This window comes from Lactuca saligna, chromosome 2, assembly GCF_052625555.1.
Source record: "Lactuca saligna cultivar CGN05327 chromosome 2, ASM5262555v1, whole genome shotgun sequence".
NCBI lineage: Eukaryota > Viridiplantae > Streptophyta > Magnoliopsida > Asterales > Asteraceae > Lactuca > Lactuca saligna.
This window is the reverse complement of record NC_136418.1, coordinates 70,618,799-70,637,673: the sequence shown is the minus strand read 5'-3', so window position 1 is coordinate 70,637,673 and position 18,875 is coordinate 70,618,799. Positions and strand designations below refer to the sequence as shown.

At 38.7% G+C, this 18,875-nt stretch overlaps 1 protein-coding gene across 2 annotated transcripts; it reads right to left on the bottom strand.

Annotated features, from left to right (window-relative positions):
- Nucleotides 1-11,739: 11,739 nt before the first annotated feature.
- LHW (transcription factor-like protein) lies at nucleotides 11,740-17,647 on the bottom strand. Of its 2 annotated transcripts, XM_078979535.1 has the most exons (11): nucleotides 17,047-17,647; nucleotides 16,194-16,328; nucleotides 15,949-16,036; nucleotides 15,817-15,858; nucleotides 15,527-15,586; nucleotides 14,381-14,744; nucleotides 13,226-13,785; nucleotides 12,742-12,855; nucleotides 12,454-12,600; nucleotides 12,234-12,359; nucleotides 11,740-12,148 (listed from the first exon to the last, which is right to left on the bottom strand). In XM_078979535.1, the coding sequence occupies exons 1-11, from the start codon at nucleotides 17,139-17,141 to the stop codon at nucleotides 12,023-12,025; spliced, it is 1,857 nt and encodes a 618-aa protein (XP_078835661.1). In that variant the 5' UTR covers nucleotides 17,142-17,647; the 3' UTR covers nucleotides 11,740-12,022. The 2 variants fall into 2 exon arrangements, with proteins under 2 accessions (XP_078835661.1, XP_078835662.1); XM_078979536.1 differs by lacking the exon at nucleotides 15,817-15,858.
- Between the last annotated feature and the right edge of the window lie 1,228 nt (nucleotides 17,648-18,875).

Genomic DNA, 18,875 nt, shown 5'->3' with positions numbered 1-18,875 from the left:
TAACCGGGGTTTGGGGAGGAAGATTTGGGACGAATGCTGATACGGTGTGGTCGGTAGTATTGGGCCCGTACTACCGAGGACACCGGGTCAGTCGGAGACCCAAGTAAGAATCCCTGAATATCGGAGACTGAGTAGGGTTGCGTTATCGAGTGTGATTGTACTTGATGGAGTCTCTGATAGTTTTATGTTGTATTTCAGAAACATCATGGTTAGACCACGCCACGGGGCGAGTTCGAGCGGTGTGAGTAACGAGGAGATTCGTCAGATGATTCAGGAGGAAGTAGCTGTGGCAATCCGGGCTGAGATCCCGGAGATGTTTGGGTCCATTAAGACCACCCTGATGGAGACGTTTGAGGAGCGGTACGCTGCACTGACTGAAGCTGCAACCGCTACCGCTACCACAGCTGTGGCCGCTGCCAGGCCACAAGGGGGTGACTCGTTGCTATTCCGGGAATTCAGCAACACGAAACCACCTGAGTTCGATGGGACGCAGGATCCGATTGCTGCGATGAGGTGGATCACTGATATTGAGGGGTGCTTCTACACTTGTTCATGCTCGGAGCACCTAAGGGTACGGTTCGCTTTGAACCAGCTCCGTCTAGGAGCGAAGGATTGGTGGAAGTTCGTGACAGCAAACTTCACTTTGGCAGAGATTGCAGCAGTGACATGGGAGAGGTTTACTGCTATGTTTAGGGACGAGTACGTTCCCCCAGTGGAGAGGGAACGATTGGTTCAGGAGTTCTTAACCCTCAAGCAGGGTACTGATTCGGTTGCGGTGATCACGCGGAAGTTTCATGAGAGGGCGATGTTCTGCCCCGAGCTGGTGTCCACAAAGCAGTCTCGGATGAGCCGGTACTTGGGTGTTTTGAAGAGGGATATCCAGGAGTTTGTGTCGAACTCCACCTATCATACTTTTTCTGAGCTTCAGGCGAATGCCAGGAAGCGCGAGATCAAGTTGGAGACCCAGGCCAGGGAGGAGGCCGAGTCTCAGCAGGTGGACCGGCGACCGGCTCAGTCTCAGCCGGCAGCCAAGCAGACCAAGTCCGCCGATTCGAGGACGGGAGGTCCGAAGGGCCGCACTTGTGGAAAGTGCAGCAAGGGTCACAATGGGGTGTGTCGAGCTGGTGTTTGCTACAAGTGTGGCAAGGAGGGACACATCGCTAGGGATTGCCCCAAGGGGTTTATGGTTTGCTTTCATTGCAACCAGACAGGCCATCGGAAGGCCGAGTGCCCTCAACTTCGTCAGGGATTTGCACCTACTGCCAGGACTACTGAGACTCGACCAGCGAAGGTCGAGGCCCCGAGGGCTCGCGGGAGAGCCTTTCAGCTGACTGCGGAGGAGGTCCACGCTGCGCCCGATGTTGTGGCAGGTATGCTGTAATTCACATATTTGTTTTAAAGTCGAGGTGTTATGCTTATGTTATTATATGTGTAGGTACTTTCCTTGTGAACTCTGTGACTGCTCTAGTGTTATTTGACTCGGGTGCGAGTAGGTCCTTTGTATCCTTAGCTTTTAGTCAGCATATCAGCGTTAGTCGTGAGTCGTTGAGTCGGCCTCTGAGAGTTTCTATAGCGGCCGAGAGAGTGATTTGTGCCACGGAGGTTCTCCGGGGATGCGTGCTAGAGATTTTCGGGGTTGAGTTCCCAATTGACCCGATTCCTATTGCGATGGGTGATGTCTGTGTCATCGTGGGCATGGACTGGTTGAGTCGATTCGTCGCTGTCATCGACTGTGAGCGTCAGCTGGTGACTATACGAGACCCTAGTGGGGGAGTTCTTTCGGTGTACGGCGAGGGTACCCGTTCGGGATCAGCTTTTTGTTCGGCCGCTAGGGCGAGGCAGTGTCTACAGCAGGGCTGTAAAGGTTTTGTGGCGTATGTGATGGATACGCGGGAGGCTTCCGAGAGACCAAGGTCAGTGGAGGAGGTCCCAGTGGTGCGTGAGTTTCCAGATGTTTTCCCCGAGGAGCTACCGAGAGTACCTCCTGTGAGGCAAGTAGAGTTTGGTATCGATCTGGTTCCGGGGGCCGCACCTATTGCTAAGGTGTCTTATCGTCTTGCACCTCCAGAGATGCAAGAGTTATCCTCGCAGCTCCAGGAGTTGCTGGGGAAGGGATTCATTCGGCCGAGCAGCTCGCCGTGGGGAGCACCTATTCTGTTCGTCAAGAAGGATGGTTCGCACCGGATGTGCATTGATTACCGGGAGTTAAACAAGTTGACGGTCAAGAACTGTTACCCGTTACCGAGGATCGATGATTTATTCGATCAGTTGCAAGGAGCATCTTGGTTTTCCAAGATCGATCTGAGGTCAGGGTACCATCAGGTGAGAGTGCGGGATGAGGACGTCCAGAAGACAGCGTTTAGGACGCGATATGGGCATTATGAGTTTGTGGTGATGCCTTTCGGGCTCACCAATGCCCCGGCTGTGTTCATGGATCTCATGCACAGGGTATGCAGGCCGATGTTGGATCGGTTAGTGATTGTATTTATCGACGACATCCTAGTGTTTTCGAGATCTAGAGAGCAGCATGAGGAGCATTTGAGGGAGGTCCTGGAGGTATTGAGGTCGGAGAAGCTTTATGCAAAGTTCTCCAAATGTGACTTCTGGTTACGGGAGGTCCAATTTCTATGACATATTGTTAATCAGGAAGGGATATTGGTCGATCCGGCCAAGGTTGAGGCTGTGATGAGTTGGGAGGTGCCGAAGTCACCCTCTGAGATCAGGAGTTTCCTTGGGTTGGCAGGGTACTATCGGAGATTTATCAAGGATTTCTCCAAGATCGCAGTGCCGCTCACCAGATTGACCCGGAAGGGTGTTGCATTCTCATGGGGACCCGAGCAGCAGACTTCCTTTGAGACACTTCGCCAGAGACTGTGCGAAGCCCCGGTATTAGCTCTCCCGGAAGGGATGGAAGATTTTGTTGTATATTGCAACGCATCGATTTCGGGACTGGGTGCAGTGTTGATGCAGAGAGGTCATGTGATAGCTTATGCGTCGAGGCAGCTGAAGCCTCATGAGGCGAGATATCCCACGCATGATTTAGATTTGGGGGCAGTAGTGTTCGCTCTCAAGATTTGGCGTCACTACCTGTATGGGGTTCGATGTACGATATACACGGACCATAAGAGCTTGAAGTATTTGATGGATCAGCCCAACCTAAATCTGCGTCAGAGGAGGTGGTTGGATGTGGTCAACGATTATGATTGTGAGATCCTGTACCACCCGGGCAAGGCTAATGTGGTAGCCAATGCATTGAGCCGCAGGGCGGAGAGCACCCCATTGCGAGATGTATGTTTGAGACTAACTGTGATGACTCCAGTATTGGATGCTATTCGTGGGGCACAGACCGAGGCTGTGAGACCAGAGATGCAGAAGAAAGAGCGGGTCGTTGGGTTAATTTCAGAGTTCGTTAAGGATGGACGGGGACTTCTGACGTTTCAGGGTCGGATTTGGGTACCGTTTGTGGGCGGTACACGTATTACTTTGATGGAAGAGGCTCATAGATCGAAATTCTCAATCCATCCCGGTGCTACGAAGATGTATTTGGATTTGAGGAAGGAGTATTGGTGGCCCTATATGAAGAGGGACGTCGCATGGTTCGTTGAGAGGTGCTTGACCTGCCGTAGGGTTAAGGCCGAGCACCAGAGACCGCATGGCAAGTTACAGCCATTGGAGATTCCTGAGTGGAAGTGGGAACAGATCACTATGGATTTCATCACCAAATTGTCGAGAACTGCCAGGGGAGTTGATGCAATTTGGGTGATTGTGGATAGGTTGACGAAGAGTGCACACTTCCTTGCCATCAGCGAGAGTTCATCAGCGGAGAAGTTGGCGGAGATATATGTGAGAGAAGTAGTATCTCGGCATGGAGTGCCGATCTCGATTGTTTCAGACCGTGATGTGCGCTTCACTTCCAGGTTCTGGAAGAAATTCCATGAGGAGCTGGGTACTAAATTGCATTTTAGTACCGCATACCATCCCCAGACAGACGGTCAGAGCGAGCGGACGATTCAGACGCTAGAGGACATGCTTCGAGCGTGTGTGTTAGATTTCGGGGGTAGCTGGGATGCGTATTTACCCTTGGCAGAGTTTTCCTACAACAATAGCCATCATTCGAGCATTGGTATGCCACCTTTTGAGTTGTTGTATGGTAGGAGGTGTCGGACCCCCATTTGCTGGGGAGAGGTGGGACAGAGAGTAATGGGCAGTACAGAGATCGTGCTTCAGACGACAGAGCAGATTCAGTAGGTTAGGCAGAGGTTATCGACCGCCCAGAGCCGACAGAAGAGTTATGCGGACAGACGCCGATCCGAACTTGAATTTCAAGCCGGTGACTTCGTTCTCCTGAAGGTCTCTCCTTGGAAAGGAGTGATTCGGTTCAGGAAGAGGGGCAAGTTGGGACCCCGGTATATTGGGCCATTTCGTGTAATTGCAAGGATAGGTCGGGTAGCCTATCGTTTGGAGTTGCCAGCAGAGTTGGGGCAAATCCACGACACTTTTCATGTGTCACAATTGAGGAAGTGCATAGCCGATGAGTCGGCAGTGGTTCCATTAGAGGATATTCAGGTAGATGCGAGCCTGAATTATGCTGAGAGACCAGTGGCCATCAGGGATCGGAAGACCAAGGTTCTGAGGAACAAGGAAGTACCTCTGGTGTTGGTTCAGTGGCAACACCGAAAGGGATCGGAAATGACTTGGGAGACGGAACGTGAGATGCGGGAGCAGCATCCGGAACTATTTTCAGAGTGAGACTTCGAGGGTGAAGTCTAATCCTAGTGGGGGAGAATTGTAACAGCCCGGAATCTCAGGTATTGTTAAATTATGTTTTTGGGGTGTTCTAAGAGGGGACTCGGCGAGTTGGAGCCAGACTCGCCGAGTAGGATCGCAGACCTGATCGCGGGTTCACGACTGGACTCGACGAGTCCAGATATGGACTCGGCGAGTCTGCGCTATCTAGCGAAAACCCTAGCCGTTTAGATTTGGAACGTATAAAAGGGACTTATTGGCCGTCATTGTTCGTTTTAGCCTTCTGAGAGGAACCCTAAATCGATTGTGTGCATCTAGAGCAAGGTTAAAGGCCATTGGTGATTTTGAAGGAGTTGTTGTGCAAGGAAGAGAAGGGCTTGGCTAAAGGAACAGCAAGGGAGTCACGTTCTGAGGATTGGGGACACAGAGAGTACCTCATCCAGGTAAGAATTCGAGTATGCTCTGCTATGGTGATGTGTTTAGAGGATTAGGGTTTATGGAACCCTTTTTGTGGATAGATTGAATGTTACCCTAGTCCCCCAAACGATTGTAACCCCGTGTTGGGACCTTTGGAGGTCCAGAATGTCCCATGCCTGTGCATTTCGGGAAGTGATGAAGGTTTTGGATTGAAATCCTTATGCCTTAGGTCAATATGTAAATTATAAGTCTAGGGGTGTAGTATGAGCACCGAAATGAGGACCTTACGTGATGGACCAGTCTAGGAAGGCCAGACCTATGAATGGTCGGAGCAGTTCTGACCTTAGGAAGCAGTTTGAGCGGCTCCATGGCATGGACTCGCCAAGTCCGATGAACAGACTCGACGAGTAGCTTGAAGAATAACTGGGACTCGTCGAGCTGTTCTTCAGACTTGGCGAGTGGAGTCGGGGTGGCCCCGCGATTCTTCCAGGAGTAACTCGTCGGGTCAAGGAGGATACTCGACGAGTAGAAAGGGAATCTTAGAGGATTGGAGGACGACTAGACTCGCCGAGTCGCCAGGGTACTCGCCGAGTCTGGTCGAGTTGACCGTGGACCGTTGACCAGAGTTGACCTATGTGTGATTTCTTAGGGTCAGTTAACTTGGAAAGTGTTAATAAGATATATATGATGTTATAGGGAGTTTGTAGCTCGGCGGATCGAGTACGAGTGGTTTCAGGAGTTGCTAGCTTTCAGTATCCACGAGGTGAGTCTTCTCACTATACTGTACCCGGAAGGGTTTGACTGTGTGACCGGAAGGTCGGATATGATATGTGATATACGTGCTATATGTGGTAAGTTAATTGTTATGCGTGCTATGTATGTTATATGGGCCGGAAGGCAATATGTTATGGGCCGGAAGGCGATTATGTTATGGGCCGGAAGGCGTTGTGTTGTGGACCGGAAGGTCAGGGACTGGAAAGGCGTATATTCGTAAGTTGTATATTGGGGAACTCACTAAGCATTTATGCTTACAGTTGTTATGTATGTGTTTCAGGTACTAGCGAGGACCGTGGGAAGGCGCCGGCATGATGTGTACACACTGATTGATGTTTTGAGATCTTGGGAATTCTATGAATTTTATTTTGACATAACACTTGGAATAATTATGCTTGGTTTGAATAAAAATACTTTATTTTTGAAATAAAAAAAATTGTTTTGAACATTTGCGTTGTTACAATAGTATTATCCTGAGCCACTAGCAAGGTGAGTTATCCTCACTATGTCAATAGTGTCTAAGGCACCAAGGCCGGCCCTTTAGGTTGATATTTTGATTATATTATGATGTATATGATTATGATCTATTAGTTCGGTATCAGGATAAGCAGGATGTTGTTATGCTATGATGATTCGATAGATTGGTATGTTGGTGACCTGGTTATGTCGGTATTCCAGTATATAAGATTGATATGATTGATGATTTGTGAGATAGTTATACATGATATATATGCTAGAATATGTTATGTATGTGTACATGGTTATTGGTTTGGTGAGGTTGAGGCAGGCCTGCTTTGTGGTGAAGGCCAACAGACCCGATGAACGGTTCGGATAGGCTGTGAGCCTGTATAACGGCCCAGTCACACTGAAGGCTTGGGATAGATCCAAATAGACTGTAGGCCTTGTAAGGTGGTCCAGTCAGGAGGCCCATTATGCATGTTGTTGTTAATTGTTATAGATATGGTATTATCAGTGTGGTATTGGTATTTTGGGGGTAACTCACTAAGCTCTCGAGCTTACAGTTTCAGTTTATTGTTTCAGGTACATCAGGAGAACGTGGCAAGATAAAGGTCTGACCGTACCGCTCCTCTTCCTTATGATTTTGTTCTGGAACACTCTAATGAATAATATTATGAAAACAATTTGTATAACACTATTTGATTTTTAATGGTTGGAAAAGTTTAAATTTGACTTAAAATTTTGGATGTTACATAGTAGCTAGCATACAGGCTTTAATGTAGGTAGATTTTGCTCGTATTACCTTTTCAATATAATTAATTTTTACCTAGGTAACATTACAAACATTTTTGTATCTAGAGATTCTAAGTGGTTTTATCACATGTGGAATTTGATCCGCTTAATTTCGTGGTTTTTTAAATGTATTGGTTCACTTCTTGAAGGTTGTAATGTGAGATACATGATTGCAGAAAACATTTGAAATTCTAAACAATAAAGAGGTCTTGTTGTAAACCAAGGTCATTTGTTTGTGTACATTAAAGGTGTCATGAAAATGTACTTTCATTTTTTGGCATATAAATTTGGTTTGTTGAGCTGCTCACAAATTGTTTGTTGAAAATTCTTTTATTTTTTGTTATTTGGCTATAATAGAAGTTGATGATAATTGTGATAAGTAATATATAATTGACATAATTACTCTTGGTTTTAGTTTTTTTATTCTTTTTATATATTAATATATAATTGAATGACTATGCATATGATAGCATGGATTTTTTGTGCTTTGCCAATTTTGAGCAGGAATAAGATGCACGTTGATTTGAAATTTGTACTTTATCACCAAATAAGTATGCATACGATCAGTGGCGGAGCTACTAAGGGGCCAGGGGAGGCCATGGCCCCCCAGCTTTTCTGCCTACTAGCTAAGTTATAAGTCATATAAATAAAAATATCAAAGAATATATAAGCAAGTTACAGGTGAAGGTTGGTTAGGAAGAAGACAAATAGGATATATTATTGGTTGGGTTTAAGTTTCACTATGAAAAATTCAGTAAGTAATAAGAGGGAGGCGATGATATTATTAAAATCGTACAATATAAATTATTTATTAGAACTTTTGAATGAAACTAAAGAAGGATGACATCTAAAAAATCTCAGAAATTGAAATTCTTTAATAAAAAAGAAGTAAAGAAAAATAAAAAATAAATTAAATATCCAAACCATATAACAAATTATGCAGAGATCTAAAACCCAAAAAAGAAAATCTTTAGAAGAAACAGCACTTAAAATCCTCATTCCTGATATACATGGGCGGAACACGACTACGAAAAGTACGGGGGCCGGGGGCCGAACGTCTTGACCCGACTCTATTTTCATAATAAATCATCCGGGAACAAACTAAAAAATAATTTAACAATGTACCAAATTAAAATAACATGGATTGGTTTTTAATAAAGAAAACTACAATTTTATTAAAATTGATCAATATAATATTTTGGGACTGTTTTTTTTTTCTTTATCATATTAATATAGAAAGACCAAAGAAAACGACAATATGCTCTAAATTACTATCGTCAAATAAGTGACAATGAAAAGATATAGCAATAACGTTATGGACAATCATAAAAAGGTGATAACATTCTCTAGGTTGTAGACTATAGTTAGTACATAATAGTACCATTAAATAAGAAGAAAACAGAGAGACATTAGAACATATAATCTTTACCTGAAAGGTCAAGGGAAAATACAAGAGAATAGCGAGATGAAAAGTAGATACACTGCAAGAAACGAGATAACAAGCAGCGGTTGATAAGAACTCTAGAGAGCTCCGATGATAGAAACGATGACTCAGCGACGCAGAGGAGAGCGGCATTGTTGGTGGTTCACGACTTTTTGATCCATAGTATATCTCGTGGCGGAGCTACTAAGGGGCCAGAGGAGGCTATGGCCCCCGAGCTTTTGTGCCTACTAACTAAGTTATAAGTCATAAATAAAAATATCAAAGAATATATAAGCAAGTTACAGGGAAGGTTGGTTAGGAAGAAGATAAATAGGATATATTGTTGGTTGGGTTTATGTTTAACTATGAAAAATTCAGTAAGTAATAAGAGGGAGGCGATGATATTATTAAAATCGTACAATAGAAATTATTTATTAGAACTTTTGAATGAAATAAACTAAAGAAGGATGACATCTAAAAATTCTAAGAAATTGAAATTCTTTAATTAAAAAGAAGGAAAGAAAATAAAAAATAAAAAATAAAAAATAAATTAAATATCCAAACCATATAACAAATTATGCATAGATCTAAATCCCAAAAAAGAAAATTTTAGAAGAAACAACACTTGAAATCCTCGTTCCTGATATACTATGGATCAAAAAGTCGTGAACCATCAACAATGCCGCTCTCCTCCGCGTCGCTGAGTCATCGCTTCTATCATAGGAGCTCTCTAGAGTTCTTATCAACTGCCGCTTGTTATCTCGTTTCTTGCGGTGTATTTACTTTTCATCTCGCTATTCTCTCGTGTTTTACCTTGACCTTTCAGGTAAAGATTCTATGTTCTAATATCTCTGTGTTTTCTTCTTATTTAATGATACTATTATATACTAACTACAGTCTACAACCTAGAGTATGCTATCACCTTTTTATGACTGTTCATAACTTTATTGCTATATCTTTTCATTGTCACTTATTTGATGCTAGTAATCTAGAGCATATTGTCGTTTTCTTTGGTCTTTCTATATGAATATGATAAAGAAACTAAAAAAGAAACAGTTCCAAAATATTATATTGATCAATTTTAATAAAATTGTAGTTTTCTTTATTAAAAACCAATCTATGTTATTTTAATTTGGTACATTGTTAAATTATTTTCTAGTTTGTTCCGAGATGATTTATTATGAAAATAGAGTAGGATCATGACGTGATTGGGAATTTTGATTTCGGCCCCCTACTTTTCGTAGTCGTGTTCCACCCTTGCATACGATGCAAAAAGAATACATATTTACCTATTTATTGAAATAAGTGCTAAAGTTGGAGGAAAAAAAAGATGTGATTAGAAATTTTATTACAAATTTTTTTGTGAGTTAAAAATAAAATTTTATCTTTCATTACAGATCTACAAGTATGAGTTCATATTTTGTGATGGTTGTTCTTGTTAGATCAAGTTTCCACATGTATGTGTAAAAGGTTTGAAACAAAATATTAGAAGAAACCTTACTCTTGATATATTATTGTTTAAAAATGTAATATATATTTAATTAGTTTACATACAACTTGCAGAATTTTTTTCTAATTAACATGTATGGCACACGAGTCTCACACCTACTGATACAACAAATGAAGTGATGTTGGAGAGGAGAAAATTTATACAAAATATTTGATTTGGAGCAAAATTGAAGTTGCCTTTACAACCTAATGTCGCTGCAAGGTTTTCTCTCGACCCTTCGACTTAATGATGCACATTTTAACTGCTATTTTCTATTGTCTTAACAATTTCTTCATATTCAAAATAATCCTAAATTTAAACACCCTAAATTTCTTCATATTCCACATCTTGAATCAAATCAAGTTTATATAATCCTCGACAAAAGTTGTAATTTATTTTAATTAATATAAAGTTAGAACGAATGCATTTATGTAATTTAAAGAAGAAATAAAAAATTGAAGTATTCTATTTGTTTATTATTTGTATATCAAAACATTGCATGATATAAGATTTTGTAAATTATAACGAGTTAGCAATGCTTATTTTTTGAAAAAGGTGGACTCATCGTGACCGGACACATTGGTTTGGACCATGTGAGGTTTTTGGGTCATAGTTCCGTTTGTTTTGTGGTACGTTTTAAAAATCGGTTTTCTAATTGAACTGATAAGATAATTAATGTTTGGTTTAACCGATTCGAGTATTGGTTCAACAAGGTTTCTAAATTTTTCATGTTATTTTTCTTATTTTTCCTCACACACAAATATAAAAGTTCAAACAATAAAAATACAAATAAAAACAAATAGTATATTATTTTGAATAGATTAAGAAAACGTATAACCATAAATTTTACATTAATCTATATAAATCAAAAGAAAAATGAAATATAATATCAAAACAAAATATAATTTTAAATGAATACAAACGTTTCAAAAAGATTCATAACATTTACCATATAGTTTTATTCAATTTAAGACTAGTCTAAATAAATGTGAAAACCACCAAGGTTTGTTATACAAATTGCTTTCATTTCCATGTGTTTTTATTAAGGTTCTAAATGTTGTGAGGTGAGATGTAGCTTGACAAACCTTCAAGCCATGGCATGAAAGTTTTATATATATTAAAAAAATATCACATAATTATAAATTTATATCAAATATATCAAGTTTTTAGAAATATTATATTAACACTTAATATGAAAACATTTAACTTAATTGTTTTAGGCCGGATAATAATAATAATAATAATAATAATAATAATAAAGAACCTTGCATTGAAAAAAACTCATGTCATATCACGCTAAGATGCACCTTGATACATTATTTGGATATCACGCCTAACAAACCCACCTGATACGTTTTCATAACGGCTACATTATGCCCCATGCCATGACGCACCTTTTAGATCCATGGTTTTTATTCGATTTAACCGGTTCAACCGGTTTTTTGTAAAAAGTGGCCGTTCCAGTCCAAAAATAAGCATAAAACCGATGCTAGTCAAACCACTCACTTGATCGGTTCCCAAACCAGCCGATTCGGACCAATTTTTAAAACATTGACTCTAACAAGACTTATCAAGTCAAGTTAGTTAGCGTATTAATTGCAGGATCATTAAGTGAGATCTAGAAAGCAGCAATGAGTAGTCAGTCTAATGAGTGTTACGTAGAAAAAACAAGGAGCAAGCTATTTCAAACACACAACCAAGCAATGAATACAATACAATACATGATAATCCATCTACACATGCAGGCAGGCAGGCAGGCAGGCAGGCAGGCAATAAGGCTACACGAGATTCTACTCTATTCTATTTCAGTCGGTCGGCTTACAAGAAAACCAGGCTGCGATCGATGTCGGTCATGGCAGAAGAATAGCTAGCTGCTCTCAACATCTCCCAGTAGCCACGACATAACTGTATGGTATTGGTGGTCACTTGCCGGAAAGATTGTTCATTCCCATTCCCACTGATGCTGCTGGACCCCCATTTTTCGCAGATTGGTCCAAGAGGCTAACAAGCGAGATAAATATTTCCATCCTTGACACGTCCCTGTTAGCCTGCTTACACAGATAATACTATATCATATCAAACTAATTTCTACTTCAACAACATTAGTAGATTACCAAGGTAAGCCAAGGTTACCTCTACAGTAAAGTAGGCCCATATCTTGTCATTCCGAGATTCCATCACCCCCTTCAAGATTGTCAATCCCAATCCTCTAACCACATCTGCTATCTCCAAAAACGAACCTCTTTCTTCACAAACCATCTACCATATAACCAACACACACACATATATATGTATATATGATGATATATGAAAGCAGAACATTATATATACACAGGCTGTCTGTATACTATACCTCCACAAGCATTTGACGAGGGGAATTCAGATCCTCCACTATAATAGGGCACACCATCGATTGTGAACCAACCTCATATGCCCATGTTGCCCCTCCTTCAAAGTTATCCCTCAGTAATACCCCACCCTGACCCTCCTTGCTTGCAATCTACAATTAATTACCACAAAAAACTTACACTTGAAACACATGGATGCACTTGCCATCGAAAGCTTGTGTTGTTGTGTGGTGGAAATGGAACAAAATGGTAACATAAAACAAGAATCCATCACCATCATATTCATACCATACCTTGGATTTGGACTTGGATTCCCCTGTTTGTTTTAGCTTGTCTGCATGCTTTGTAACACTTTGCAAGAAAAGCATATGCTTGATGGTTCGTTCTAGCAAAGCATCGATGCTACACTGTTTATAAACACAACATAAAAAAGATTTCTATTATCTGCACCAAACCAACAAGAAGAAGCTTGGTATGGTAGCTTCTGTTTTTTAACTTAATGAACTTCAGGGACAAGATTTAAGCTTATCAGCTATTTATGAATGTTCCCTTTTAACTAGGTACATAAAAAGCAAAACGGTGTATTTGTGTATTACAGCATCCTACTTGGATAGCATTGCCAAAAGTCATTAGTCCTAACTTTTTATTTATTATTATTCTTTTCTTCTATTCCCAAATGTGCCCTCATTTTCTCAAATGCTGTTGAAACATCACTTAAATGTGCCCTTCGTGTTGAACTCCAACTAGAACATAATAAGGTGTTTTTTTTTAAATTACCTTGGCACCATTTGGGACGATTTCTCTTAATTCTTTTACACGATCTTGGATCATCTGGCGATCTTTGGGTCTGGGTCTCGGATTTTGTCCCGGTTTAAGCCTCTTACGATTGGATTTCCCAATTTCATCGGGCCTCTTACTCTTATTATTAGCATACTCGGTTTTTCCCAAATCTTGTGTTTGATCAGTCCACGAACTGATTTGTGATGAGATGATAGAAGAGTTAGTATCCCCGTTACCCACCAAGTCCCTCTGCATCAAATTAATCCCTCCGGCTCCCATGTTAATGTTATCGTCTGTAATTGGCTTTGAAGATGAGGGAACTTTCGAGACGACTGCATCTAAAAGATGGTCATTAGGTATTATTGATGAACAAATAATGCTACTGCTATTATTGGATTCTCCTTCATATTCATAAGCCCAGCTATTCTGATTTCCATTGATATCCATACCCACGATATCAAATAAGTCATCCCTTGATGGAGGTTTTAAATGTTCTTCTGAGGACATAGACAGAGCTTCAAATAGTTCATGTTCCAGCTTTCCATTCATCTGCTTGCCTGCAAGATCAAGTGTCATAAATCCCAGTAGTATCGTTTCATTGTATTATGTTAGGAACTCAAAATTTGCAAGAAGTGGGACAGTGACTCATCATCAAAAATATCACTAAAAAGCTTGTTTTGTGTCAAAAAAAAAATTCAAACATGAGTTATCCAGACATCCTGCCCTTTCTTTGTAAGTTAATGAGATATTAAATATGGTAGCTATACATGGCTTTTTGTTTTTGACGTAATTAGGACAGAATGACTTAATGGGTGAAGTTTCATGTATTAAGACACTAAACCTTTACATATTGTCACAGCCAAGACTTAATGGGGGATCTTTTTGATTAAAGCAGAAAGAATGACAGTTATGATCCTACAAGCTGGCTTTTGGAGTGAGTTCGACACTTGGGCTTATGGCATGATACAGGCCTAGTATGGGATGGGTTCGTATCAATGACACAACATAACAGAGAAAAATCTTCCAACATTTTACAAATCTGCCCTCGTTATTTTTCCACAGTTACATTTCCACAAGTCTGCTGTCATTTTCTCAAAAATGTTTTTTTAAACCGATATAATTCATGGAGACAAAGTAAAATAAAGGCCTTACCAGAGAAGTGAGCATGAGGTGGAGTGTGATTAATATGAATATGATGATGATGATCTCCTTCTGATAAAATACGCTGCTCCATCAATCTCAATGCCGGCTGATAGTTGCCCAACAAAGAGCCAAAACCAATTTCATGATCATAGCAGGGGATCTTTTCAATTTGTTGACTTTTCAAAGTCAAACCATTGTGATGGTCATCTCCAATATGCCTACTAAAAGAGAAACAACTATGCCCACTGCTTCCCAATGAATCAGTAGGCGCTTCTCTTTTCATGTAGTTTTCTGATAATAATGCACCGGGAACACATCCAAGTTGACAAATTAAACCTTTCACATCATTCACAAATCCCACATTCTCCATAATCTAAACATCAACAAAAATCATCAAATTTCACATATTTAAAGATTATTATATTATATGTAATTTCTATGGTTAAATGCAACAAATAGCAATGTGCTTTTCTTGATTTGTTTATTTATAGCATCTTACTTTCATTCTTCCCATGACAACATTGTACTTTGAAAAATATACCCAATAATATAATAGCAATCTCGTCCACATACAAAGACTTTTAACTGCTAAAATTGGATAGATTGTTCAAAGTATAAGGTCCTAAAATGTTATAATCCCGTATATTTTACATATTACAATACCTTAATAAGAAAATTTTGGAAGTATGGTGCTGTAATGGATCGAAATGAAGGTAGGATGCCCTATATAAAAGTGCGTTGCTATTTCTTGCATTTAGCTCTAACTTAATAGCAATGTACTTTCACATACCTTTGTACAATGGCATCCTAAATTATTTGTTTTACAAAACTTTTAAAAAAAATGTACCGAATAATAGCAAAGTTATCCAAGTACAAAGCAACTCTCACTGCTATGATTGGGCAGAATTTCCAACTTACAATGTCCTAATAATGGAAGTACAATTCTATAATCGGTAGATTCTTCAATGCACAATGCCTAAAGAAGAAAACTAATTGGTGACAGTGACACAGTGCGAGAATAGAAAGAAAAAGGAAAAAGAAACCAGGATGTTATAATAAAAAAAATGAAAGTACATTGCTATTTCCTGCATTCAGCTCTAATTATTAAGGATGCATCACTAAATAATATGACATAAAAAATAAAGATGAACTTACAGTTGATGATGAACCAAGTTGAACAACCCCATGAGGATGAACCGGAATAACAGCTATAGTCTGTTACCAAAAATACAGTACAATATTATCCTTTTTCCCATGATGTGCAAAAAATCTTTTGAGAAAATGACAACACATTTGAGGAAATGGAGGAATAAAATTAAGGAGGCCAAATTTGTCAAAGTTAGGAAATAATATAGAAAAGCAAAAGCCTCATTTCCCTAACCTTCTCTATTAAATTGTTCTTTCTGCATCGAGTCAAAAAGAAAAGGCACCTAAAATTACTTTACCTGAATGCCAGCCGAGAATTGTGTAAATACCTCATTTGATACCTGTCAGGCATATAGGCATTCGATTTGACCAAATTTCTTTCTTTTAAAGACAAGTACTAAACTTGATATTCAGAATAATGCAGTATATACCTCCGGTGGATGGACACCTGGCAATTGCAATTTGTTATCCGAGATAATCCACTGATGATTTCGAGTGAATGCAACCCTCCCAACCAATCTAAAGAAAATGATAAAACAAGGAAATTACAAACTATAATATATATATATATATATATATATATATATATATATATATATATATAGATATATATATATATATATATATATATATATATATATATATACACACACACACATTATATTTGGAAACAAACCCTTCTCCTAAAAGATTGATGTAGTTGTCCTTCATCATTTTGGTTACGAGCAAGTGGACTTTATTCCCTCCATCTTCATGTCCAACATTTGAATATATAACAGGTTCGTAATAACATTCTTCCCATATTAGAAATCTACAATAAGAAATGAGAAGTATTTAATTAGTTAATAATTAGCAAGTAAACAACAATTAGTATATCACATATCACAATCATTTGAAAACTGGGCTAAATGCTAGAAATGATAATGTACTTTGATTTATTTGTGTATTATAGCATCATCCTAACATTTATTCCTATTAGAGCATTGTCCTTTGAATTTATTTTCTCATTAAGACATTGCTATAAGTGGGTCAATGTATAATGTTGTAAAAGGAAGAAATGAAAGTAGGATGTTATAATAACAAATCAATGAAAGTCCCCTTGTACCGTTGTCTAGTGTCCTTGCAAACATAGATGGAATTACAACACATGGACTCAGGAGAAGAATACAAACAAAAATAGACAATACCACTAAGATGCACCACGACAAAACAAAACAATCTAAACATATGAATCCAAGACCAAATACAGCACAGTCAAAAAGCTAAACAAGACAAACACACTCTACCCATATAGAATCAATGGCAAAACTATTACCAAATTCCACCAGACATGAGTCACCAAAGGAACTAACTTATAGGTAGGCGATTAATTTCCATGCCCTCAAGAGTCAAGACAACTAAAACGCTACTTGGTTAAAATAAGATAATATAATATTAGCAGAAAAAATAACCTAAAAGTATACAACAAAACAAAAGAGAAACCAACTTTCCCAGATTGGGAAAGAGAAGAGCGAGTAAGGGGAACTTACTTAGGGTTCTGGCAGCCGATCTTCCAGAAAATAGCATATGACCACTGGTTGACACCGCATAGGGTTTTCAATGCTTCTTTTAGTAGATAACCCATATCGAAACAAGGAGTGAGATTAAGAAGGAAGGTCTTGATATTTGATAACGAGAGAAGACAAGTTGTTGACTCCGGAACGCTAACTGCCCCGGCACGACCCTCTTCCGGCCTGTTTAGTTCTCAACCCACCGCTCCTTTTTCTCTCCGGATCCAAATTCCCCCCCAAAATCAATACCCATGTGATTCTAGACATGTAGAGTACAGAGAGAGGTCAACTATTTCTATTTCTTGGTTGAAACAAAAACAACAGCAGTAGAAAAAGCAGTCAGGGGAGCTTTGTTACACTATTCCGCAAGCTTTGAGTTCGTAGTTTTTCACAATTCTACCCATGGCACCAAATTATAAATGTTAATTCGTATACAGCTTTTGGGTTTTCTGATTTCGATGACTGTTGGTGGAGAGAGAGAGAGAGAGAGAGAGAGAGAGAGAGAGAGAGTATTCAACTGGGTCTGAATGTGTTTTGTTGTGTTCTGCATCTGCTTTTGAGAATCTTTTAATTTCTTTTGTGCTGACAAGATGAATGGGGGAGGGGGTGTTAAAGTGGATAGTGAATTGTTAAATCAAATTAAAAAAAAAAATAAAAAAAAAAAAAATAAATAAAAACTCATTTTCTCTTTGCCATGTAAGATTTAGGAAAAAAATAATATATATATACTAGCCGTTACCCGCGCACAGCGGCGGGGACAAATAGCTTCTTTCAACGATATTTTTTTAAAGAAAAATGTTATGTTCCAAAAGAAAGTTCATGTCGTGGGTGAGAGGAAGGACGGTAGTCGTGATAGTGGTTGGTTGAAGGCGGAAGGAGGTAGAGCGGTTGTGGTGGTGGTGGTTATATTGTCTTGGTTACTGGTTAGGGTTCTTCGAGAGAGTGTGCGTATATTTCTTACTTTGAATGGATTACGAAGATAGATATTATGAGATGACTTGTTACCAATATGAGAGAAGAGATCATCTATAAATTGTTGACATTGACCGCTTCAAATGGCTGAAGTGTTGAGATTGACGGGTTCAATTTGCAAATGAATTCTTCTATTAATTTGATACGAGATTTTTAGAGGATAAAGGATAGGGTTAAAGTTTTAATATTATTATATTATAAATGGGTTGTACTTCAAGCTTAATAGTTTGGACGTCTTAAAAAAATAATATTATTATATTCAATCTATTATAGAAATAGTTAGATTTCTTTTATAAGTAGTAAAGATATATATATATATATATATATATATATATATATATATATATATATATATATATATATATATATATTCAGGTTCATTTGAAACCATTCTAATTTTGTAAGACCGTGAGATTAGATTTAAAAATAATTTTAAAATCTAAAATAAATGGAAAAATCCAAAAATTCTTTTTTTAAATATTATTTTTGTAACTTAAATTAACTAAAAAAATCTCGTTTTTTTTAAATACGTAAAATATTCTAATAGAATATTACACTGTATATATTCTAAAAAATAATTTTAAAATGCAAAATAAATGAAAAAATGTAAAAAAAAATTAAATATTATTTTCGGAACTTGAATTAACTAAAAAAATCTTGTTTTTTGTGAAAAATACGTGAAATAGAATATTGTACTGTACATAATCTAAAAAATAATTTTAAAATGCAAAATAAATGGAAAAATCAAAAAAAAAAATTAAATATTATTTTTGGAACTTGAATTAACTAAAAACAATTAAAAAAAATAAAAAAAATGCGTCTCACAGTCTCACAAA